The sequence below is a fragment of the Cololabis saira genome, chromosome 13 (genome assembly GCF_033807715.1).
Source record: "Cololabis saira isolate AMF1-May2022 chromosome 13, fColSai1.1, whole genome shotgun sequence".
NCBI classification, from domain to species: domain Eukaryota; kingdom Metazoa; phylum Chordata; class Actinopteri; order Beloniformes; family Belonidae; genus Cololabis; species Cololabis saira.
The window spans coordinates 35443761-35468613 of record NC_084599.1 but is presented as its reverse complement, the minus strand read 5'-3'; the positions used below and the strand labels follow the sequence as shown (position 1 = coordinate 35468613).

Below are 24853 nucleotides of genomic sequence, written 5' to 3'. Positions count from 1 at the left end.
GAGCACAGCTTGGGACATGGAAACATCAAAAGACCCCACTCATGGCTGGTCTTTTTCTCTTTTTGTCTGAATTAAAACTGACTGGAAACATCCCGTTTATGGTAAAGAAAACTGTCTCCCACTTTCAAAAGAACTTCCCCTACCCAAAGACTGCACAAATGAGCTGCTACTCAACTTATACAATGACAATAAAGCTATTCTGATTCTGATTTTGTGATGTAAAAATACCTTAACATCACATTTCACTCGCTTTCACTGGGAAAACTGTTGAAATTTCCAACATGAACAATAAGACAAAGATGTGACTTTTTAATTATACATAAAACTCGCAATTTGTAGTCATTTTTGTAGCAGTAATTTAAAAAGAAATCTATATAATCTGTTAAATTAGACTCAGAGGGCCCCCATTACGTGTCATGGTAACTGTCAGGTTGAAATTTCTAATTTCAAGTGTTTGGAGTTCCCCACTGTTCAAACTTGTCACCTATAGAGTTTTGTAGGGCCTTCAGGTCTGAAACTGAATGCTTGAGTCCAGAAAGAGATTTGCAGAAAAAGGGAAAAAACTATTGCAACACTACTGTGTAGGTAAAACCATATATGTTGCACAGATTTTGACTTCATGTCAGTAATTCCTACTTTCCAAGATCAGTTAACTTGGTGGTCATTTTATAATTGAAACTGAGCTGCAGCCCAGGGGCGTCAATTGGGTATGCCAAGGTATGACAGCCACCACACCTTGGCTTCAAGGGAAAATGTGAATGTTTGTTTTTTAAGTACATTTATGGAATTACTCTGTGTCTAATTGTATTGATTATTCTATTACTTAATACATATAAAATAACTACAAATGCAAATCAGAACAACATGATTGATTTCACTAGTTATTATACACTGCAAAAACTGAAAATCTTAACAAGAATATTTGTCTTATTTCTAGTTAAAATGTCTTTTTAGTCATTTTTAGTAAAAAAAATCTCATTACATTTAAGACAAGACTCAAAAACAACCATTTTCACCTGTTTCAAGTAGATTTTCACTTAAAATAAGTGGAAAAATCTGCCAGTGGAACATTTTTTTGCTTGTAATGAGAAGATAAATCTTGTCCCACTGGCAGATTTTCCTACTTATTTCAAGTGAAAATGTACTTGAAACAGGTGAAAATAGTCAAATAACAAGTTATTTTTCTTTTGATAACTCTTGTTTTAAGTGTAATGAGATTTTATGACTAAAAAACACATTTTAACTAGAAATAAGACAAATATTCCTGGTAAGATTTTGAGTTTTTGCAGTGAGCGAGACTGCATTTGAAAAAGTTCCAATTTTCTTGACCACACAGATAAGCTCCATAGCAGACTTCTGTGATGAGTATTTGCTGGACGTGTTGATTGATACTCTAGTTAAGTTCTGTGACTCGTAACCTTGCCATACCTTAGCTTCGACTGAATTGACGCCACTGCTGCAGCCATTGGGACGCGTTCACTGTCACTCGAGAAAACCACCAGAAATTGCTTCATTGTATTTGCAGCTCGCCCGTAGCCCCGCCCCCCTCGCGTTCTGATTGGCTCCCTCCGGGAGCGGTTGAATTCCCTGCGCTCTGATTGGCCCTCGCAGCTTTCTGTTTTGGTGGCCTGCCAGCAGCCGTCTGCGAGGGGAGGGACGCGTCCGCCTTCCGCCTCTGGGGCTGGATTGACACACAATGAGGAGCACAAGCGGGGGAGAAGCTCCGCAAACGCCGCTGTAAATAAATACAACAATCACTGAGGCCGGAGGAACATGGAGAACCAGGTACGGTGGCTTTCGTGTCTCCTTGCGGGATGGACAACAACATTTGTACACATAAATGTAATGTATTCTTTTGGTGGGAGGAAAAAAATGCATATTTGCTTACTGTTTAGGGAATATTTGATACACTGCCGATTTTGCAGGTTTTCCCACTTGCAAAGCATGTAGTAAAAAAAAAAAATCATACAATGTGATTTTCTGGATTTTTTTTTTTAGATTCCATCACTCACAGTTGAAGAGTAGCCTACCTATGATAAAAATGACAGACCTCTACATGCTTTTCAAGTGGGAAAACCTGCAAAAACGGCAGAGTATCAAATACTTGTTCTCCCCACTGTAGTTTAAGACTTCCTCAATAATTGAGGTTATTTAAGGCTTTATTTCAGATGGTAGACCACACAAAGCAGCTCAGCCACTTTCATGGATCTCCATTCACAACATTGGACTATTCGAAGTTTCATCTAAGTCATTGAGCCTCCACTACTTTGATTTACAATATTTTGGGTGGGAAAGGTCTGTCCCCTCCAGGTCGGACTACTGAGGCGGGGTGTTGTCTGCACAGCCAGGGGCCTGTTGAATAAAATAATTAATAATGTTGTGATCGAACCTGATCACCCCGGATCTGTTGATTGAGCTGGAAAAGTTAAAGAAGGACAGAAGACTGGGACAGAATTTAATAGTCTTCTGCAGAAGCCTCCGCTGAGTTCTGACCACTCTGTGTGAGACTAGGTTTTATTGCTTTTTCAAAGTGGGTGGATGACACCTCTTATCTCGCGTCTGGTCTGGAAGGCTCCTTTCAAGTCAGAGTAAACTCACAGTAAGTTTAGCACATACACACATTACGTTGATTAGCAAATACAGTTTAGTTATGACTATTTTATTCAACAATAACCAAACTGAATATGTAAACTGCATGTGCTGATTAACTGAATGTGTCTATGTGCTAAAGCTTACTGTGAGTTTACTCTGAATATTACCATAACATGATGTGCCAGGCCAGATAAAAGGTTTCATCCTCCTGACCTGGAGAACGCAATAAAGCCATTCTCTATCACAGAGTGGGCAGAACTCAGCAGGGCGTGGACAGGACAGGCTGCGGGGTCTGTCTCGGCTGATTCTCCCTCTGCAGAGGCCTAACTGAATTCTGAGTCTTCTGTCCTCTTTTAACTTTTCCAGCTCGATCAACGGATTTGGGGTGTTGTGATCGAACCTGATCACCCCAGATCTGTTGATCGAGCTGGAAAAGTTAAAGGAGGACAGAAGACTGGGACAGAATTTAATAGTCTTCTGCAGAAGGAGAAGTCAGCCTGCTCCGCTGAGTTCTGACCGCTCTGTCTGTGAGACTAGGTTTTATTGCTTTCTCAAAAAGGGGGAGGATGACCCCAGGTTTTATTGCTTTCTCAAAGGGGGAGGATGACCCCAGGTTTTATTACTTTCTCAAAGGGGGAGGATGACCCCTCTTATCTTGTGCCTGGTCAGAGTAACTCACACTAAGCTAAGCACATACACACATTCAGTTAAACAGCACATGCAGTTTACATATTCAGTGTGGTTATGAATTATTTTATTCAACAGGGGTGACCGAGGTTCGATCACAACAGGCCTCAAACATGAACTTAAGAATTCAAAATCTCTCTGTCTCTCTTCAGATTTCCCCATAATTTTCATGTAGATTAAAATGCATGTTAGTGTGATGAAAAAGGCTGCCAGGATCTGTGTGGGAAGTGTGAATCCAGCCATAATGACCTCCCTTTTGGACTGCTCGTTGCCAATAATTAGGCAAAGATTATAAAACATGAGTTTAAGAGTAACATTTGCACACATAAATCTAATGTATTCTTTTGGTGGGAGGAAAAAATGCATATTTACTTACTGTTTAGGGAATATAGCTTCAGGCTTCCTCAATAATTTAGGTTATTTAAGGCTTTATTTCAGATGGTAGGCCACACAAAGCAGCTCAGCCACTTTCTTGGACCTCCATTCACAACATTGGACTATTTGAGTCATTGAGCCCCCACTGATTTACTTGTGCAATATTTAGATTTTATTTCGTCCCCTCACTATTTCACAGGTACTGCAGTATATGCACATAATATGTGACTCAATTGTTACATAATCTCCTGGGGTCTCATTTATAAAAGAGTGCGTGCGCTCAAAAGCCGAAAATGGCGTGCGCACAAAAAAATCCTGATTTATAAAACCCTATGCACGCACACCTGCACGCAATTTCTCTTTATAAATCACAGTCCACCTGGAAGGTTGCGCAGGTGAATTCGCCTCATATCCCGCCCTCTACACGCCCACTTTCTACCATGAATGATCAATGCAAAGTACTTCATGACTGTTTTTGCATATGAATGAGCCTGCTGATCAATGGTCTTTTACACTCAAAAATCATGGCATGGAAAACCAGAAAGCATAATTTCACGGAGACCGAGATCGAGATACTTGTGAGGTGGAGGCCAGGAAAACGACATTATTTAGTGGTCACAGTAGTGGCATCACTAACAAAAAGAAACCGAGTGAGTGGCAGCACGTCGTTGCTGCTGTAAACGCCGTGAGTGCCACGGACAGATCTGTGGCAGAAATAAAAAAGAACTGGTGTGATTTGAAGGTGGAGGCCAAGAGGAGAGTGGCCCCAGTATTTTGTGCATGTGCTGCCTCGACTCTGTCACCAGTAAGCGGATGTGTGGTGTTAAAAGTGTTTTTTTCTTTTTCTTTTCAGTGCACAGTGCAAGTGAAGTTAGAGTTGTGCCACAGGGCTCAGTTGAAGAAGGAAGTGACATCAGAAGGCTTCACACACGACTGGATGGTGTTTGTTCGAGGGCCAGAGACCGGCGACATTCAGCAATTTGTAGAGAAGGTTGTCTTCCGCCTGCCTGAGAGCTTCCCAGAACCCAAGAGAGGTAGGACAGAGCAATTACACAACGTAAACATACATGCAACCACACGTTCTGGCTCCCTATGGGCACATTTTATTTACTGCACCTTAAAAAAAAAATTAATAAATAAACATGCAGTATTAAAAAAGATAAATACTGCAAAAAAAATACTGAAAGAGGCCTTAATTCAGGTTTCTTCCCACCATCATCCCTCAGTGACAAGCTGCAACCCAAACTGAGGACATTTTTTATCAAATTTAAAAAATGTTATGGTTTAAATCAGAGATAATAACATGAAATAAAGTGCGAAAAACTAAGAAGTAGTTCTAGAAAGACTCAAACGTGTAGCTTTACATTTATTTGAGGTAGAGACCCACTTATGGGTCCCAACCCACCAATTGAGGATCATTGTTTAAGAGCATATTTGGGAATTACACACATTTAATCCTTCCTGCATGTGCATCACCAGAAATGTATCAGACTTCTAAGATTTAATATGTTAATACTTTAAAATGCAGTTAAACCTGCAGCTGAAAACCTCCTCAAGTTTGGAATAGTTATCAGCAGATTTCATTATACATCTAATTTTAACACGTTTTCATGAATAGATGATGTCTGATTTATTAGATGGCTAAGTTTTATTGTTTCCAGGTTTTGTTTAATTTAACTAAAGTGGATTGATGGAGATGTTTGTTTATTTATTTAGACATCGAGATGTACTTATTCTACTTTTTCAAGCAATTATGATTACATTTTTGTCTTATTGTGATTATTTCTCTTAAGAATTATAATTGACAGCATAAGTTAAGATTTTCTAACTTCTGTTATAATTGAAAATGTAACATTGTAATTTAAAATGTAATTTGTATAGAAAAGACTACTAACAACATTTTCTCAGGTAGCTGCTGCTTCTCTGCCTGTAATTCAAAAGCTAAAAATATAGCTCGTCCAGCAGTTTCTAACAACATTTAATGAATAAAAAAACCCGGAAAAATTTAAAATCAGTTAACTCATTCAATACGGTCACATGACCAGTATTTCATGAAGTAGATGGCTGATGTTTGTTTAAATGTTATAAAACTATATATTGTAAGCTTTTATCACCTTTATCCATGTTTTGTGAGATGTCAGCTTTCTTCTTGTAGCCTCCTGCACTTCCTCTTTGAACACCTTATAAAAAAACTATTCTAACCTTTTCTAACCTGGTAAAACGTTCACACTGAAGGCCACTGTTTGTGGTGGAGCCACTGTGATGCGTTCACTTGACTGGGGAACAGACTGGATTTTTCTATCAGGGACTGGTCTTTCTGGTCAAGCTTGAAGTCAGCCAGTTAGGATCACCAGAACAGTAATGTTGCACGGCTGTTCACTTCAGTCTTAAGATAAGATAAGATAATCCTTTAATAGTCCCACAGAGGGGAAATTTGCAGTTTACAGCAGCAAGGGGGATAGCGCAAAACAAGAGGCATCAATAGAAATAGTAATAACAAAAAAACAGTAAACTGGTATATACAATAAGAAGAAGAAGAAGAAAAAATAAATAATAAGAAATACTGGTATATAAAAAATAACAGACGGATAAGTGCTGGTTGTGTAGTCTCACAGCTGCAGGGAGGAAGGACCTTCTGTAGCTCCTTCACACATTTAGGGTGAAGGAGCCTGTCGCTGAATGAGCTCTCCAGCGCTCTGAAGGTGTCCTTCATGGGGTGGGAGTCCTTCTCCATCATGGATGACAGCTTAGCCATCATCCTCCTCTCTCCCACCACCTGCACTGTGTCCAGAGAGCAGCCCACGACAGAGCCGGCCCTTTCAGTGATTTTGTCCAGCCTCCTTCTGTCTGCAGTTGTGATGTTGCTGCCCCAGCAGTGTTACTGTGGGATTCAGCTGCTAAAACAATGTGAGTGATGTTAGTCCAGTAAGTATTACCAGTTAAAATTGTGTTTCTCTCTAGTATGTAAGGAGCCTCCATACAAAGTAGAAGAATCGGGCTGCGCGGGCTTCCTCATGCCTATTGAGGTTTACTTCAAGAACAAGGTGAGAAAAAAGTGTTATTAAGAATTTATTACTAATCGGATGTTGGTTAATCTGGAATTTTAGTTGAATGGATGATTTGGCACTTATTATATTGATATTACAGTGTGAAAACAAAATCTTTTCTCATTTGAATCACAAAATTACAAAATGTGGTCTTTAATAGCCTGTGAAGTGGTCAAAAACTGGCTAAATGACAAAACTTCTGCCAATTTAAGCATTTAAATGTGAGGTTACTGCCATCCTGCACATTTGTATGGGGCTGTTGTTTTTTGTTTTTTGTTTTTTAATTTAATGCCTTTTGTATGATTTTTTTTTTTTTTTGTATTTAATTAGATCTATCGTTAATTTAATGTTAATGTTTTTTTTGTGTTTAAAAAAAAATTATCTTTTGGGATTAATAAAGTAGTTTTGAATTAAATTTTTTCTGAGACCTTTGTAGCACCCCCCCTCCCCATAATCAATAAAAATAAATTGTTTTGTATAAAGGAAAAAAATAAACATGAGCAAAAAAATCAACAACAAAAAACATAAAATAACCCACTGTATTCATATTGATAAAACAATTATTATCAATTTTTTTTTTTTTTTGTTATTTTAATATATTATAAGCACTTAATTACAGAGTTGAATATCTGATCAATGGCTTGTTGGGGAGCCTGAGGCAGATTATTATTGGTTTTACATTTTATGCAATCGTCTAAGTTGAAACTGGATGAATTGAACAACCATTAAATGAATAGATATATAAAGTTTGAGTTACAGCGAAACCAATCGCACGTGTGGAACATATAACCTGCTATATTAGGCCATAATAACTTGCATACATGAATGCTATGACAATCTGCTTTAGCTAGAATGTAGACTTACAGGGACATATTAGGAAATCATGTGTGACCTCTGGGTAATGTGGGAATATAATGGGACTATAAGCTTAAACAATTATTGCAAAGCTTAGAGAAGAGTGCAGACTAACATGTATCCTCCTTTTATGTGAACTTGCACACAATAAACAAATCTGCCTGGAAGACCAAGAAAACACTGAAAGATAAATATCAGTGAGCATTAATCCATTGTCACGCATAGAAAAACACTTTTGTTTATAGAATCCTTCATGAGTGGTTTAATGCATTTTCCTTGGTTTTAATTGATCTCTCGCTCTGCACCTCCACAACTTCTCTCAGGAATGTTTCTTATCAGTCTACCTGCTCCAATTCTATATATATACGTCTGTTTGTTTTATTGACCTGCTGGTTGATAGTTCATTCATTCAGCTTTTATCTGTTGTGAAATGTGCAAATAGAGTGCAGAGTGGCAATGCAGAAAGACAAACACACGTTTTTCCTAGGACTATTAAAACAGCCTTTATCCTCTTTTCCTTTCTCCAGGAGGTGCCAAAAAAGGTTTGCTTCAACTATGACCTGTTCCTCAACTTGGAGGGCAACCCACCCGTTAACCACCTGCGCTGTGAGAAGCTCACCTTCAACAACCCCACCAAAGAATTCAGGAGAAAGCTGATTAAAGCTGGGGGGGTGAGGCTGACCGACTGAGAGTTGGTCAACTGATTGTACTGACCACCATTGCCAATACTATGAAAGGTGAAGCAGAGGTAATCAGAAAGCGTTATATAAACGATAACACCTGTGCATTATTCACCCAGGGTTTTACACCATCACCAACCCTTCCCTCAGTTCTAGTTGATGACCTTGTTAACAGTTTCAGGTCCAACGTTATGACTGTTATTGATTCTATCGCCCCAATTAAGACCAAAGTTCTGTCTGGGAGGCAAAAGTCACCCTGGAGAAACGCCACACTGCAGAGAAGGGTATGTAGTGATGAGGCATTGTGACACCGTGGCTGACCTGAAACGTCAGCTTCCTACCCCCTGCAGAGGCGACACCTTGGAAGTAGCTTCAACAAAGACTTGAAACACGGGAATGCCATATGATGAAGTTCCTGACTGACTATGGGGTAGTTTCCAACTGAATGATATTCATGCCGAATGCCCGAGGACGGCATTTGGCCACAGATCACATCTGATTGTAAATACCCTTTAATTTCTTTTCATCTTTCACCTTTAGCTTGTTTGTTCCTGCCTTTTGTGCTTTGAACTTACTGTATAAAAAGTCCTGTTGTCAAACCATTCTTGGTCAGCACACCAACCCAGCCATGCACTGCGTTGGTCTGCTCACCGCCGGCTACTGAATAAAACTCAATACACCACAGCAGATTTCTGAACTGGATTTTACATTATTCCTCAACAGTAGACAAGCAGAACGCAGGTGGCGCAAAAACAAACTCCAGGTATTTTACAACATTGATAAAGAGTCTTTGCAACTATAACCAGAAACTGAAGAATGCAAGCCAATCATATATTTCAGAGATTATTGATGGAAACCGTAATAATTAGGGATATAGCCGATACTGCCCTCATATACTCGTACTCGCAAAAATTCTCCGATACCACGCACCAATACTTCATTGTTGTTGTGGTTAGCGCCACTAGGGGGAGATGTTGAGCCGCCCCTTGGCTCCCCGGGTGAGTGAGCAGCCACAGAGCTGCTGCTGCTCAGACAGCTGTTCCCTGTTTCAGTTTGTTCTATCTTCCTTAATTATACAAACTGGAGGGTTGAGTATTACCCTCACAGGGAACTTTATTAAACACTCCACGTAACTCACAGTACAACATAAACAATCCCATTGTTACATTCTGGTTAGCCGCCCTGACAGCCCGCAGTCTGTCTTGCTTCTGTCGTCATCCCTTATTTTGAAATATGTCCACACTGCTGACATCCCGCTTACATTAATTGTCACTATCTTGCCTGAAACGGCACTGCCAGTCTCACTCACGGGTATCACTCTATATAACCGGACTGTAACAATGGGATTGTTTATGTTCTTCTTCTTCTTCTCTGTTTTATTGGCGGATCGGAACCAACTTTAAGGTGCATACCGCCTCCTACTGTACAAGAGTGTGTAACATCATTTCATTTAGCCTGTTTTTTAAAATTCTATTTGATTGTTTATGTTGTTTCACACGGACAGCTTCAGGTGAAGCACCGCACATGCGCAGTTGATGTACCTGCGATGAGACTTAAGGGCTGTATATACCATGGATCTATAATAGGTATATACTTGCCGTTCAGAACGCGTACGCGCGACGCAGGATACGTGTGACGTCACGTCACGCGTATCCTGCGTATCCTGCGTACATTTGACGCGTCGACGTGCACGTTCTCAAAAAGACACTGAACGCGTATGCGACCTGCAGTTCTCGCTCTGGCCGCTAGTATCGCTGTTCCCGGTCTGATCCCAGCTGGCACGATTATGCTGCTCTCCCCTGGAGAAAGTTCCCCGTGCATATATTTATGCAATATTTAACTTCCCCCCAGGGTTTCCGTTGTCCGGTAAAATATGCCGAAGTCCGGTATTTTATAATCTCTCCGGTCAAAATACTCACTGGTGCTGCAGGACTAGAGTCCCCGGGAGTACCGCGGATGGCGAGCCCCGGCGGCCGAGCCCCGGCGGCCGAGCCCCGGCGGCCGAGCCCCGGCGGCCGAGCCCCGGCGGCCGAGCCCCGGCGGCCGAGCCCCGGCGGCCGAGCCCCGGCGGAGGTACGCGCCGAGCCTCGGTGCCTCCCGGAGCCGGGAGCCAGGAGTCAATTGACGGGACTTATTTTATTTTAAATACTCTGTTTTTCAATAAAAATACTATTGAATGACTTGCAAATGAATGAATGAATGACTTGGAATCATATTAGGAACAATACATTTTTTTACCATGTTAATCTTTCTTATATATTGACATCTACTTCTCCATATGAACCTAAAATTAACTGGATTTATTGTTTCGTCATTCTTGTTGAGATGGGTAAGGAGAATGCTGGATAAATTAGTCTGGAAAGACTATCCACTTTTGATAATAAGCAATAATAATAAGATAAGATAAAATAGTCCCCCTAAAATAGTCCCCCTGACCCCGCAAGGGATAAAGCGGGTAAGATAATGAATGAAAGAGGAAAATAGTCCTTTATTACTCCCTCAACGGGGAAACTCACGTAGCAGCAACACAGACACACAGGGAAGGGGGTAAAACAGTAATATAAATAAGTAATACACATTAAAAAAAGAGTAATAATAATAATAATAATGTTGTGGTTTTCTTTAGCTTCCTTCAAGGTTCCCAGAGCTTTACAGAGATCACTATCATTCATACACATCCTCCCGGTAGCTCCGTCTGTAGCCGCAGACTGCCCTGCAGACTGACGGGAGCGTGGCTGCCATATCGCGCCAAACGGCCCCTCCGACCACCACCAACATTCATACACATTCAAACACATTCACACGATGTTATGATCTCCTACATCATCCAATATTGTCCTGTAAAAGTGTTCGTTTTTCTAATCTGCTACCGCTGCTGCTGCTACTACTTCTGCTACTTAATATAAGTAGCTTTTCCAACTGTTGCTCTGCTTACTGCCCCCTATCGGTCACCATCGGTATGACATGCTCTACTCGGGTGGTACGCGACGTACGCAGTGGAGCATGAACAGACACGTTCGCAGGGTACGCAGGATACGCAGCCACCTGCGTAGAGTATATTCCCGCCTTAAAGCGCGGAGGAAAGCCCAGCTGGCCGAGTTTTGTATAAAATGGAATTTCTGTTGCAAATAAAACCTGTCTTCCAATTCATTGCATTTTTCATTGCATTTTTCGCCTAGGTATTTTTGTGGTAGAAGTATCGGATCGGTACTCTGTATCGGCGAGTACACAAATTAAAATACTCGTACTCGGTGTGAAAAAAATTGTATCGAGGCATCCCTAGTAATAATACTCGCACACTGTTTTCTGTGGTAGACTGACAAACCCCACAGCCTCAATCCCCCATGAACTGCTGTCTGAAAAGGCATGCAATGACTTTGCTGCCTTTTTCACAAACAAAATATTACAGATAAAACAAGCAATGTGCAGCTCCAGCTCAGGAATGATAACACTTGTGCCTTCCCATCCTCTAGTCAATCTGGAACATTTCAGCCTCTTAGATTATACAACCCTAACGGAAACAGTTTCAAAATTAAAGCCCACAACATACTGTCTTGATATTCTGCCTTCAAACCTTTTTAAAACAGTTTTTAACTGCATAGCTCCGGATGTATTGCAGATAATAAATACTTCTCTTCAAACATGCCAGTTTCCCCATGCCTTGAAAACTGCAGTAATAAAACCTCTTCTAAAAAAATCAAATCTGGATGCTACAACACTTAATAATAACTATAGGCCAATATCAAATCTGCCATTTTTGGGGAAAATCATTGAAAATGTCGTTTTCCAGCAAATTCATGCTTTTATGATGCAGAACAATCTTTTTAACGCATTTCGGCCACACCACCGCACTGACTGACTGAGACTGTACTCATCAAAGTCTTAAATGATATTTATCTGAATAATGATGCATGCAAATCCTCTGTTCTGGTATTACTGGATCTCAGTGCTGCATTTGACACAATTGATCATAACATTCTTCTCAGCAGACTGGAAAAGTGGGTGGGACTTACCGGCACTGTGCTTCAATGGTTCAAATCTTATTTTCAAGATGGGGCCTTTTTTGTGTCAATTGGAAACCATGAGTCTGAGAGAACCAAGATCACATGTGGGGTTCCTCAAGGGTCCATTCTCGGACCGCTTCTATTCAACATCTATGTGTTACCCCTAGTTCAGATTATGGAACATCACAACATTTCCTACCATACTTATGCCGATGACACACAACTCTATCAGCTGCAGTTTTCGCAGACAGCGGGACCGCCTCTGGCCACCGAGTTGTCCTGTCCACCATCGTCAGGAGATGAGTGTAGCCCCTGGAGGGGGGACGGGGCCCAACCAGGTCCATGTTGACATGGTCGAAACGCCTTTCAGGGACAGTGAAACGCTCCAGTGGAGCTCTAACGTGATGGTGGACTTTGGCATGCTGGCATGCCACACAGGTCTTCACCCAACTCGCCACGTCCGTCTTCATACCATGCCAGACGAACTGTAAATAGCCTGTTGCATCCGGGCAGGCTTCAAAAACCTGCTTTCTCCATGCACGTGGAACCACCGGGCGTGGCTGTGCCATGATGGAGGGACATCCGCCAACTTGAGGCCGGAAACTGCCGTCCTGCATGCCTGAAGGTCAGGGTCGGAGGCTTGATCTGCAGCCATACGAGCATAATCAATGCCGAGATAGACTGCACCGACAGCTGCACGAGAGAGGCAGTCAGCCAGAGGGTTATCTTTCCCTGCCACATGCCGGATGTCAGTTGTGAACTCTGAAATGAAAGCCAGGAGACGGAGGTGCTACAGGTGCTCAGCCTCGGATGCACTGGCGACCAGGATGTCATCCAGGTACACAAACACGAATGACAAGTCACGCAGCACGACGTCCATCAATCGTTGGAAGGTCTGTGCAACTTCTTGAGGCCGAACGGAATCCGCAAAAACGCAAAAAGCCCAAACGGAGTTATAACTGATGTCTTGGGGATGTCCTGGGGGCTGACTGGCACCTGATGGTAGCCCTGTACGCTCCAACCAGGTGGGCTGAAAAGTCCTGAATGTGGGGAAGACTGTTGGAACGCCGAATGATGCCAAGCTTCTCCATGGAGGCAAAATCCTCCTTTGCAATGGCGAGCTTGTGTGGATTGAGGCGGCAGGCCCTGGCATGCACAGGCGGACCCTCCGTGGGGCTCCACGCCGTGTTTCGTGGCAGTGGACGAAAAGGTAGGTGTAGTGATGTCCGAGAACTCTAACAGTAGGGGGGAGAAAACGTCAGTTGGTCAGATGGCGCTGGACAGCTTCATCGCGGCCATATCGCTGCACTTACATGCCAACGAGCCAAACATCTTAACATTGATGAGACGGCGGTCAGGTGGATGAGATGGTGGTCACTGTCGCCCAGTGCGGCACGGGGGACAGAGTGGTAAGCCTGGCGAATGGTGCAGTAGCAGTGATCAAGAGTGTTCACACCCCGAGTTGGGCATGTAATTTGCTTCCTGTATTTGGGGAGAGCCCAGCTGAGATGAGCCTGGTTAAAGTCTCCCAAAACTACAGCAAAACTGACAAAAAGAGACGGATGGTGTAACTGTGGACTATTTTTATAAATGGGATTGAGTTTGTGGACAAAATCCTTTGCTCTGCAGGGATGTTGTTGCTCTTTACTGTGTCACCGAATTTGATCTGACAAGTCTTTATGACAACAGACAACAGAATCAAAAGTAGTTGCAGAAGTCTGGTTTCCTTTTAAGCCACTTGAATGAATTGGCCTATACGGAAAGCTTATTTTAAGTAATTCTCCAAACATTACATTTTAAATCCACACTTCATCTTTCAGTTAATCGCAAACAATCTAATTCACAATCGAATAAAGTTGGATAAAAATGAAATATTTCAATAAAATGAAAGTCCTGTAATGTTCACTGTTCAGTTCCGCCACTAGAGGGCAGCAATCACCCAGTTAAATGCGTTTCTAATGAAAAGGGTTTGGAGGTAACATTTCTGTTTTGCAGAAGCTGGTGTTGGAGCAGAAGCTGGTCGTTTTCTTTTGAACTGAAATGAGGACCAATGGCTGGTGAGATCATCCTCATCAATCACAAGATTATGTAAACGCTTCTATCTGTGTATTTCACAAAATGCATGGAAGCAGTCTCCTTGATTCTTTTAGATTTGGTCTGTGTGTGAAGTTGAGTCCCAGAGCACAGTTTAGGGAGATGGAAACATGAAAAGACCCCACCCATGGCTGGTCTTTGTCTCTTTTTGTCTCAAGTTAACCGAATGGAAACATCCAGGAAAAAAAATCAAGTCAAGAAAGAGAATTGAAAGAAAATAAGCTGCAGTTGTTTAACTTTTAAGGTGGACTGTAAAGATGATGTTACAATAATCAAGCTACTAAAGATGAATGCATGGACTAGTTGTTTCAGGTCCTGCTGAGACATCAGATCTCTTAACCTTGATATATTCTTAACGTGATCGTAGGCTGACTTTGTTATTGCCTCAATGTGTTTTTCCAAATTTAGGTCTGAGTCCATCACTACACCCAGATGGTTTTTAGGTGTATAGATTGAAGCTCTGTGGTGACCTGTGACTATTTCTTTTTGGCTCCAAAGATACTTACCTCAGTTTTGTTTTTGTTTAGCTGGAGAAAGAGTTGTGGCACATCCCGTCATTAATCTCCTTAATGCATTTACCAAGAGCCTGTACCGGGCCTCGGTCTCCTGGTGACATTGTTATATATATCTGCGTGTCATCTGCATAGCATGGGAGTTTATTTTGTTGTTGTTAAGGCTGACATTCTCCACCGTCTGTATTCAGGCACATGTCAATAAACACTTGTCTTGGTGCAGTCTTGGTGCTGTCTAAAACCTGACTGCAAGACATCATAGCAGTTGTTTTGAGTTAAAGGAGCATGAGGCTCCTTTTAAGAAATGAGACTCATTAGCGTCACCCTTCGCCACAACGGCCATCGGGGGTACTGCAGCCAACAGTGAAGCCGGTACGGGAGAACGGGGAGAATGCGGAGAACGCACATGCAGCGTCATGTGATGTCACATCCGCAGCCCAGCGTGGGAAATTCGGCCCTACAATTGCAGCACATTTTGCAGCACACAGCCTGTTCAAGGCAACGGAGAGATACACTAGAGGGCTCATTCATTTTGGTTTGGAACGCTTCATCTGACATTATTACTAGAAAACTTAAAACGTATACAAATTTTTTTCATAAATCCTGCCTCAATCCTGCCTCATGCTCCTTTAAGAAGTAATTTAGCTGTGGGGAAAAAAAACTCTTTTTTTATTTATCCAACTTAAAAAAAGAAGATTTGAGATGCGTCAAGATTGTCCTTTTTCAGCAGAGGTTTCTGGCGGTTCTGGGAACACACCTGATATTAAAGACGAGTTCACAACCTGTAACAGGTCTGACTCCAAACTGAGTCCTTTATGAAAAAAAAAATATTGGCAGGATGTCTACACAGCAAGAGGAGGAGTTTAGTTGACGTAAGATGTCCTCCAGGTCTTTGCTGTTAATGGGATGAAACTGTGTCATGTTGTTTGAACCGGTTATCAGTGGAATCAGTCCATATCCTGAAGCTGCTGCTGATGTACCAACTGCTTGTCTAATATTTTGGATTTTGTCTGTGAAGAATTTGGAGAAGTCATTGCAGACCATGGTGGAGTGAAGTTCAGCTGCCGCTGACACAGGAGGGTTTGTTGGCCTGTCAGCTGCAGCAAATAAGGCTCCCGGGTATTATGACTGTTTTTGGTGATGATGTCAGAAAAGTAGGACGTCCTTGCATTCCTCGGATGTAAATCATAAGAGTGAAGTTTCTCTGTATAGAGGTCATAATGAACCTGGAGGTTTGTTTTTCTCCATCGTCCTGGTCCCTCCTGGTTGTCGGGAGCGTCGGTGGCTGATAAGGAGCCTTTTTCTTCCATCTCCTGTATCTCCTTTTGACGCCTTCCCCGGATGGGAGGTTTCCGCTGGGCATTGTTTGGTCCTCTCTATGAGATAACTCCCCGTTTATCAGCTTTGGCACCGAGTGTGGATGATGCAGGAAGTAAAACATTTACTCAGCGCCAACAACCCGCTGAATCTTTCCTCTCCTCGCGTACAGGTGTTACAGGTTGTTGAAGTTGGGATTTTAAAGTAAATGTCTTGGTTGATTGTACGAGTTTCTGCTGCAGCTTGCATGACAAATAGGATACATTACACCCAATAATGCCCTTGTTTTCTAACAGTTAAAGCCGTTGAGCTACACATGTGGTACCTGCTGATACCACAGGAGGAAGTGTGCTGATTCTGTAATTATCCTCTGCATGTGGTGATAAATACAACGGTCCACTGATGAACGGAGAAAACTCATTGTGTTTAATAATCCAGTAAAATCCTGTTTCAGAACTTCAGATTGTTATTTGGACACATCATTTGATTGCAGACTGTACAAGAACAAGACTGTACAAGTCCCTGCACATCCAGTGCCTTCAGTCACATTCTGCTGTTTTCAGACAATGTGGTTTTGTTAGCGTCATCAGGGTTGACCTTCAACTCTCATTCATTTAGGTTATCAAAATAATTGATGATGTGACTAAAATATTTGTTGGATGTCTTTTTTTAATTTTCTTTCCTGTTTTTATGTCTTTTTCACGTATTAACTAATAAGGATGCAGTCTACTCTCATTATAACACAGAGAAATGCCCAAAAAGCTGGTTAAAGCTGGAGGGGTGAGGCTGACTGAAACAGCGGCTCATCGCCACGGTGACTGACGAGAGTTGGTCAGCTGATTAAAAAAACACACATTACTGTGAGAAGTAACTGCTGTGATTTCTACTGAAGTACAAACAGCTTACAGGCTGATCTTTGTAAGGATTTATAATGCTGTAACAGCTTTTTTTAAAAGAAAAGAAGAAAGATTTGGGTTTGTTTAGTTCAGTCTGGGACAGTTTATATCCACATTTATAAAATATGCAAACTCTGGTGCGCATGTAAGAAAGTAAATTTGAATTCTCCTATAAACATCTCGAGGAAATTGAGCGTCATCGCGACAGCCAACATTCAAAAAGGCCTGTTGTAACATTACATTCGTGTATTAACATTGTGGTTTCACAAGACGTGTGATCTTTCCTCACCCTGACCAGATAAATGTTATTCCTAACCCAAACCCAGTATCATTTCCTTCTTTGGTTGTGTCCGAGTATTGAAGGTTTCCTCTTTAAGTTGTTGAAATGTTCCTCTTGATTCATTAAAGGGGATATTTAAAATGGGATTTACTGCACAAATAATGTTGATGAGGGCAGCATAACACTACTGAAGCATGAGAAGGTTTTCTTTCATTAAATATTCTTATTATGCCACACCGCATAAAAGGAAAAATCAGAGCCAATTAACACATGTTTAATTGAGTTAGTTGGCCGTGAACAAGACACACCTCAAGGGCAAAGAAAATCCCTTGTGTGTTGTTGGCAAACAATTTGCACAAACATGTTGACAATGATGTGCTTCATCTTTGCCTCCTTCCTCTTTAGGAACTTTTGAAGATGACCAGATGGAGCAGGAAGCTTCACTCCCAGAATGACTGCTGTTTTAGACTTGGAAAATGGATATTATTGATCTCTCCTTGGGGTTAAATGCAAAAGCATAAGAGGACATTTGTTTTTTTTAAGGAACCAGTACATATGGGCAGGCTTTTGTGTCCAGATGATGGGGGTGAATCAATAGCTGAGAGCTAGACTTGTAGTTCTTGAGACCACTTTTTTGTGGTCTTGGTCTTGTCTTGGTCTCGCCAGGTCTCTGACTCGGATAATTGAGATGCCGTTGCACACCAAGGTGTCTGGTGATCAGCAGTTCTTCCTCTTGTTAATGTACAGTTTTGTAAACTATTGGTATTTTTCATTTGATTTAATGTTTTGGTGCATCTGCACATTTGTCTGTATTTAATTATAGTTTTGTGTTCATAACGGCCTTGTTTGAATAAATATATGGCATCATTGGCCTTTGAATAATATTTGCATATCGTTGTGATTGATTAAGCATCAGGTCCATTTCAGTAATGCTGATATACGGTGTAATTTGGCTACTATAATGGTAAATAATGTAATTTCAAGTTGATAATTGTGTGTATCTTTAATATTTAAAATTCACGTTTATCTACAAATGAAGTACAATTTCGACTTTGGGACTAGTTAGTAGTCATGTCTATCCTTAAAAAAACACTCGAGTCAATCCTCCAATAGTGTAGAAATAGCGGTGGTGCAGTCGCCACACATATCTGATCTCAGCTGATTGATGAAAACATTTATAGTGAGTTCAACGTCATCATCCACTTCTCTGTGTTATTGTGCTGCAGTTGAATACAAGCTCATGGAAACTAGCTGAACCAGGATGATGTTCTACAACTCACACAAGATGATGAAATAACTAGGTTTCTTTTAACTAGTCTTGGTCTTGATAATCTCTGGTCTTGGTAGTGTCTTGGTCTACAAGTCTAGCACAATAACATCAGAAGGAGAAGTGTAGCCATGGCCACACGGATGTCCATCTCGACTTTGACAGATACAGGAAGGCCACACTGATAGCGCTTATCAAGATAAATACAACTCTGGCAGAAAACTGGGAATTATGTTTTCTTTCCAGCGAGCAAGATTACATTTCAAGTGCACATTTTTCCTTGTTTTTCCACCTCCTGTCCTCACGTAGCAGCCAGAGTCCCAGCCCATAACCGTTTGCTTTGAGTCTCCGCTCGCTCACCCTATATGTATTTCAACATTGCTGTTATACATTTTGTCTGCTTTTGTGGTAAAATGTGGGTGTGTTCAGGTCAATAGACGATACTTACTAAACAGTTCTGCTTATAAAAGGACTAATGGTGTAAGTGTGGACTGTTTTTATAATGAGATTGAGTTTGTGGACACAATTCTTTGTTTTCTTTTTGAGTCCTTTGCTCTACGGGGATGTTGTTGCTCTTTACTGTGTCACCTAATTTGATCTGACAGGCCCATAATTTGCTCAACTTTTTCATCGTGGTTTATATTTTTTAATGCCAGAAAACAGAATCAAGAGGAGTTGCAGAAGTCTGGTTTCCTTTTATGCCATTTGAATGATGTAGCCTTAACAGGAAACCTATTCTTGTATGTATTTGTTATTTTAAAAGTAATGACATTTTGAATCCATCTTCATTTTTAGGTTAATAACAAACAATCTAATTCAAAATCGAATAAAGTTGGATAATATGGAAAATATTTCAATAAAATACAAGTAACCAGCTGCACTTGAATAAATGTGCATTGTTCAATTCTGCCACTAGAGGGCAACAGTAACCCACTGAAATGCTGGCGTCTAATTAAAAAGAAAAAAAAAATGTTGGTGGTAACATTTTGTCTAAAACAGGAGCTGATTGTTTCCTTTTGAACAGAAATAAGGAACAATGGTTGGTGAGATAATCCAAGATTAAGAAAAAGGCTCAATCTGTATAGTTCACAAAAAAAAAAAAACACATGGAGACAACCTCCTTGATTCTTCTTTGTGGTCTTAAAAGTAGTATTTTATTGTCTTTCGTGCAGATTTGGTCTGTTTGGAGTTGAGTCCCAGAGCACAGCTTGGGACATGGAAACATCAAAAGACCCCACTCATGGCTGGTCTTTTTCTCTTTTTGTCTGAATTAAAACTGACTGGAAACATCCCGTTTATGGTAAAGAAATCTCACTCTTTCAAAAGAACTTCCCCTACCCAAAGACTGCACAAATGAGCTGCTACTCCACTTATATAATAACAATAAAGCTATTCTGATTCTGATATTGTGATGTAAAAATACCTTAACATCACATTTCACTTGCTGTGAAAACTGCTGAAATTTCCAACATGAACAATAAGACAAAGATATGACTTTTTAATTATACATAAAACTCGCAATTTGTAGTCATTTTTGCAGCAGTAATTTTAAAAGAAATCCATATAATCTCTTAAATTAGACTGAGAGGGCCCCCATTACCTGTCATGGTAACTGTCAGGTTGAAATTTCTCATTTCAAGTGTTTGGAGTTCTCCACTGTTCAAACTTGTCACCTATAGAGTTTTGTAGGGCCTTCAGGTCTGAAACTGAACGCTTGAAAAACAATTGCAACACTACTGTGTAGGTAAAACATATATGTTGCACAGATTTTGACTTCATGTCAGTAATTCCTACTTTCCAAGATTTGACCTGCATGTGAGATGTAGTTTTGATCATTAGAGTGACCATTTAGGGGTTATGTGCCCTTTCCATGCGACTACTCAAAGTTTTCTTTGTCAGAGTCATAGTTAGGTGCAAAACAAGATTGTCTTCTTTTGGAAAAGAACTTCCTAACAACTTTGAATCCTTGATGTAGAAATATAAAACATTTTTGTTAATTCTGAGCCTTAGGGACTTTGCAGCTTGCGGTTATCAATTCAAAAGTGCTTGCAGACAATGTGAGACCTTCCACCTGAACGTTGAAGTTTCAACAGGGCTTCAGATCTTCAGCACACAAACCCTCGACCATGTTGCTGCTGGAGCATCGTTCATAGAAGGAGAAGACAAAAGTTGATGTCAATTTGTTCATTCTGGTACAATTTATATCAACATTTCAAAGATATGTAAACTATTGTTCATGTGAACACGTGTGTGAAGTCTGTAAACATATCAAGGAAAAGTGTCACATGTATCAACTGACATTTAAAATAGCCTGTTGTAATAAAGAGTTTTAAAAGTTTCCTCCTAAAATATGGTGAAAAATTGCTCTTTTTTATCATTAAAAGGTAAATTCAAAATGGTCTGTGCCGCACAAAACCACCGACAAGGGCTTTTATAACACCCCTGAAGCATTTGAAGGATTTCTGTCACTGAGTGTAAAAGTGACCAGACTTTATTCTCTTATTATGTGCAGTGCTGTCCTCATCGAGCATTCATAACGTTAGCTTTAATGTCGTTATCCAGAGAGACCTGGAAAAAGATCTGGAGTCAGACGAATGTGGTTTCATTGTAAATTTACTTAAAGGCGAGGGTAAACTTGACCTCTTGACACCTTCTCAGATGCTTCGCAGGTGTCCTTTAATTAACTTTGTTTTTCAAACCTCTCAGGTTTCTCACGTTTGTGAACTGAAGGAAAATCGGCTGCATCTCCCTTTACTGAAAGAAGTGTGTTTCATTCACCACTTTATTGTAAATTACTTTACAATGTTTTAGACTGTGGTCCAAAAAGTTTGGGAGAATCGTAACCAGACACAAGGACAACATGCAAGACCCAGAAAGAAAGGCTCAAGCTGGGATTTGAACCAGGGACCCCTGTGCTACGAGACCACTCTTCACCGCTGCACTTCCCAATACAATAAACACTGCTTCGTACTTGCATGCTCTTTTAACTGCAATAAAGCTTTAAGAAAAAAGAAAGTTGTCAGCTTTTTATTATTATCTTGCTCTGAAAAGAAGGATTTAAAGTTGCAGATACCGTTGTGTCTGACAGCCAGGTGGTCTTCGTTCCCTCAGACTTGTCTGAGAGCCCGGCTGGATCAGGGCGAGCAGCAGAGAGGGGAGGCACCATCCAGTGAGAGAGTGCTGACCTTTTGTCACATAGCTGAGGCCCGATAATCTCACATCAAAGTCTGAGTACTGCAGAGACTTGACTGCACGGGGCCCCGAGTCTGTGTTAAAATGTCTTCAGTCAGAAGATGACAGCATTCTTTTGATATAAACTTTTGAGTCAAAGAAGAGATATGTAGAGATGTAGCTGATAAATGTCAAACCAGCAACTAAATACGTTGGTAATATTATCTACATATCCAGCTTCACAAAAAGTATTGTAGTAGGTTGACGTAAAGGGGGTTTTGCAAACGGTTTAAACACTCACTGGCCACCTCATTAGGTTCACATTTTCCAAATCTTCTTAACAAAAATGTCTAATTAGCTGTGATTGGCCATGTATTTAGCCACGCAGTCATGGTCAGTTCAAACTGAGCATCAGAGTGGGTAAGAAAGGGGATTTAAAGGGGACCTAATATGGCATCTAATATCTATTTTAAACAGATCTTGAATGTCTTAAAAACAAGCTTTTGATTGTTTTTGCTAAATAAATTAGAAATTCAGCCTCTGAGCCATGTCTTTATCTTCCCATTCTCTAACCTCATTATCTATGCAGGATTCTGAGTGGGCGGGGCTATGATAATGAGGCACTGTGCTGATTGGCTGCCTGAATGACGCGATACACCGCTATGAAAAAATGGCGGGAACTCCGGCTGGCGGTGTTATTTACACTGTGTCCTAACTGCATGCGATGCGAGCGAGCGTCAGCGACAGAACAATTCCATTGTTTTATTTTCTATTGGACTGTCCTAACTGGCCGCGAGCGACGCAGCGCGCCGTTTTGAGCTGAACATTTGTCGGACAGGCAGGCAGTTTTCTAAACACTGTGTTTATGTCAAAGGATAATGGACAGATTGGTTGAGATGATAAAAAAGGCACCAATAACTCAAATACCCACTTTTTACAGACAATGTATGCAGAATACCATTTTTGAATGCACAGCCCGTCAAACCTTGACCAGATGGGCTACAGCCGCAGAAGACCACACCGGTTGCCATGTCTGTCAGCCGAGAACAGAAAACCGAGCTAACGATTCACACAGGCTCACCACAGAAGCTTAACTAACTAAACATTGCCGGGTCTGATGAGTCTCGATTTCAGCAGCAACGTTCAGATGGTAGGATCAGAACGTGGTGTGAATAACATGAAAGCACAGATCCATCCTGCCTTGAATCAATGGTTCCTCCTTCTGGCCGTGGTGTAATGATTCTCTGCACACTTTGGAGACCTCAGCACCAACTGAGCATCCTTTAAATACTACAGCCTACCTGAGTATTGGCCTCCACAGTCACCGGGTCTCAATCCCACAGAGCACCTTTGGGATGTGGCGGAAGAGGAGATTCAATTAACCAATAGTTGCTGTTGTTGCTTATCTTTCCTCTTTCCTGTCCTCTCAGCCTCAAACCGGTCAAGAAGGGTTAATAGGTCCTGCTCAAGGTTTCTTCCCTCCTAATGGGGAGTTTTTACCTGCCAGTTTTTATGCTATGTTCATGTAATAATTGCTCGGGGGTCATGACTATATAAAAAAAATGTAATTGGATTGAATTGAATGTGAGTTTTTCCTCCCCACAGTCGCCTGGTGCTTGCTCAGGGTGTTATATTGTAGCAAAGAAAGGTCTGGTGGTTTCTTTAACTGGGCAATTATTATTATTTATTGTTACTGAGCTGATAATATATGCACACCACTTTATCTAGCCAGCAAGTGTACTTAGTTTGGTTGTTGTAATGCATAATTGATCATCTGAAAAGTATATACACTCCTTCATTTACAGTATATTTACTTAGGATGCGAACATAAAATTGAATAATGCAATAAAGAAATTGCTGCATATTAAGTTGTGTGGTCAGCCATGTCGTTAATATAATCAAATTTAAACTTACTTGACACTTACTCATAGCTATTGTGACGGCCCATGCCTAACATGTGTTGGTGCTGGCGTGGTTATGAGATGTTATGTTTTTCTGCCCATAAAGGTAGCTACCAGAGGAACGTGGAATTGGCTGGTAATCAGATTGGGAACACCATGGGCCAAGTTCCCACAGGATAAAAGGCCAACTCCAGGAGCAGATCAGTCTCTCCCACATGATCTCATTGCAGCCGGCATCTGCAGGCGCCAGCCGTTGTTAGACTTTTGTTTCCCCTTTTTCACTTTACAACACCTCACATCAAACCACTCATGCATCCACACTTACAATACTGATGTTTCAGACAAACACACTCCTTCTCTGTAGTTATTTACTTTGTTGCAAGAAATAATTAAAATTTTTGTCATGGCCTAGGAGCCGGGTTATGACACTATATGACAAAAATATGTATCAGATCCCCGATAAATTAATTAACTTGGTGTGCATTTTATAATACTGATGAACTCTCTGATGAACTCTCAACACTCATAGAGTCTCAGAGTAATCAATCACTGTGCAATAATAATAATAATAATAATAATAATAATAATAATAATAATAATAATTATTATTATTATTATTATTATTATTATTATTATTATTATTATTATTATTATTATTATTATAATAACCACAATCATATGCTGTAACAATGCACCTTTCAATGTCTACCTTATACTAAATATACAACTTTTTTTTTAAATTGTATATTTTAATAAGAGCTGTAATTTCTCTATTTACTGTACAGTGAGCGATAATAACCAGAGTCAAATTCAGTGTCTTGTTTGACCTGACTTGGCCAAATAAACCTGATTCTGATTTACTGATGTTTCAGACAAACACATTCCATCTCTGTAGTTATTTACTTTGTTGCAAGAAATTATTTTAATTTTTGTCATGGCCTAGGAGCCGGGTTATGACATTATATGACAAAAATATATATCAGATCCCTGATAAATCAATTAACTTGGTGTTTATAATTGAAACTGAGCTGCAGCCATTGGGACAAGTTCTGATGAACTCTCAACACTCATAGAGTCTCGGAGTAATCAATCACTGTGCAATAATAATAATAATAATAACCACAATCATATGCTGTAACAATGCACCTTTCAATAACCATGTCTACCTCATACTG

The 24853-nt window shown here is 40.7% G+C and overlaps 1 protein-coding gene across 1 annotated transcript; it reads left to right on the top strand.

Annotated features, from left to right (window-relative positions):
• The first annotated feature begins 1678 nt into the window (after window positions 1-1678).
• On the top strand, window positions 1679-9103 carry LOC133457884 (protein ENL-like). The gene is made up of 4 exons (XM_061737256.1): window positions 1679-1785; window positions 4508-4688; window positions 6616-6698; window positions 8084-9103. Exons 1-4 carry the CDS (start codon window positions 1774-1776, stop codon window positions 8243-8245), a joined length of 438 nt encoding a protein of 145 aa, XP_061593240.1. The 5' UTR covers window positions 1679-1773; the 3' UTR covers window positions 8246-9103.
• The last annotated feature ends 15750 nt before the right edge of the window (window positions 9104-24853 follow it).

Coding starts and splice junctions, on each gene's coding strand:
- LOC133457884 (XM_061737256.1), top strand. Junction 4,689..6,615: donor CTTCCCAGAACCCAAGAGAG/GTAGGACAGAGC, acceptor GTTTCTCTCTAG/TATGTAAGGAGCCTCCATAC. Junction 6,699..8,083: donor AGGTTTACTTCAAGAACAAG/GTGAGAAAAAAG, acceptor TCCTTTCTCCAG/GAGGTGCCAAAAAAGGTTTG.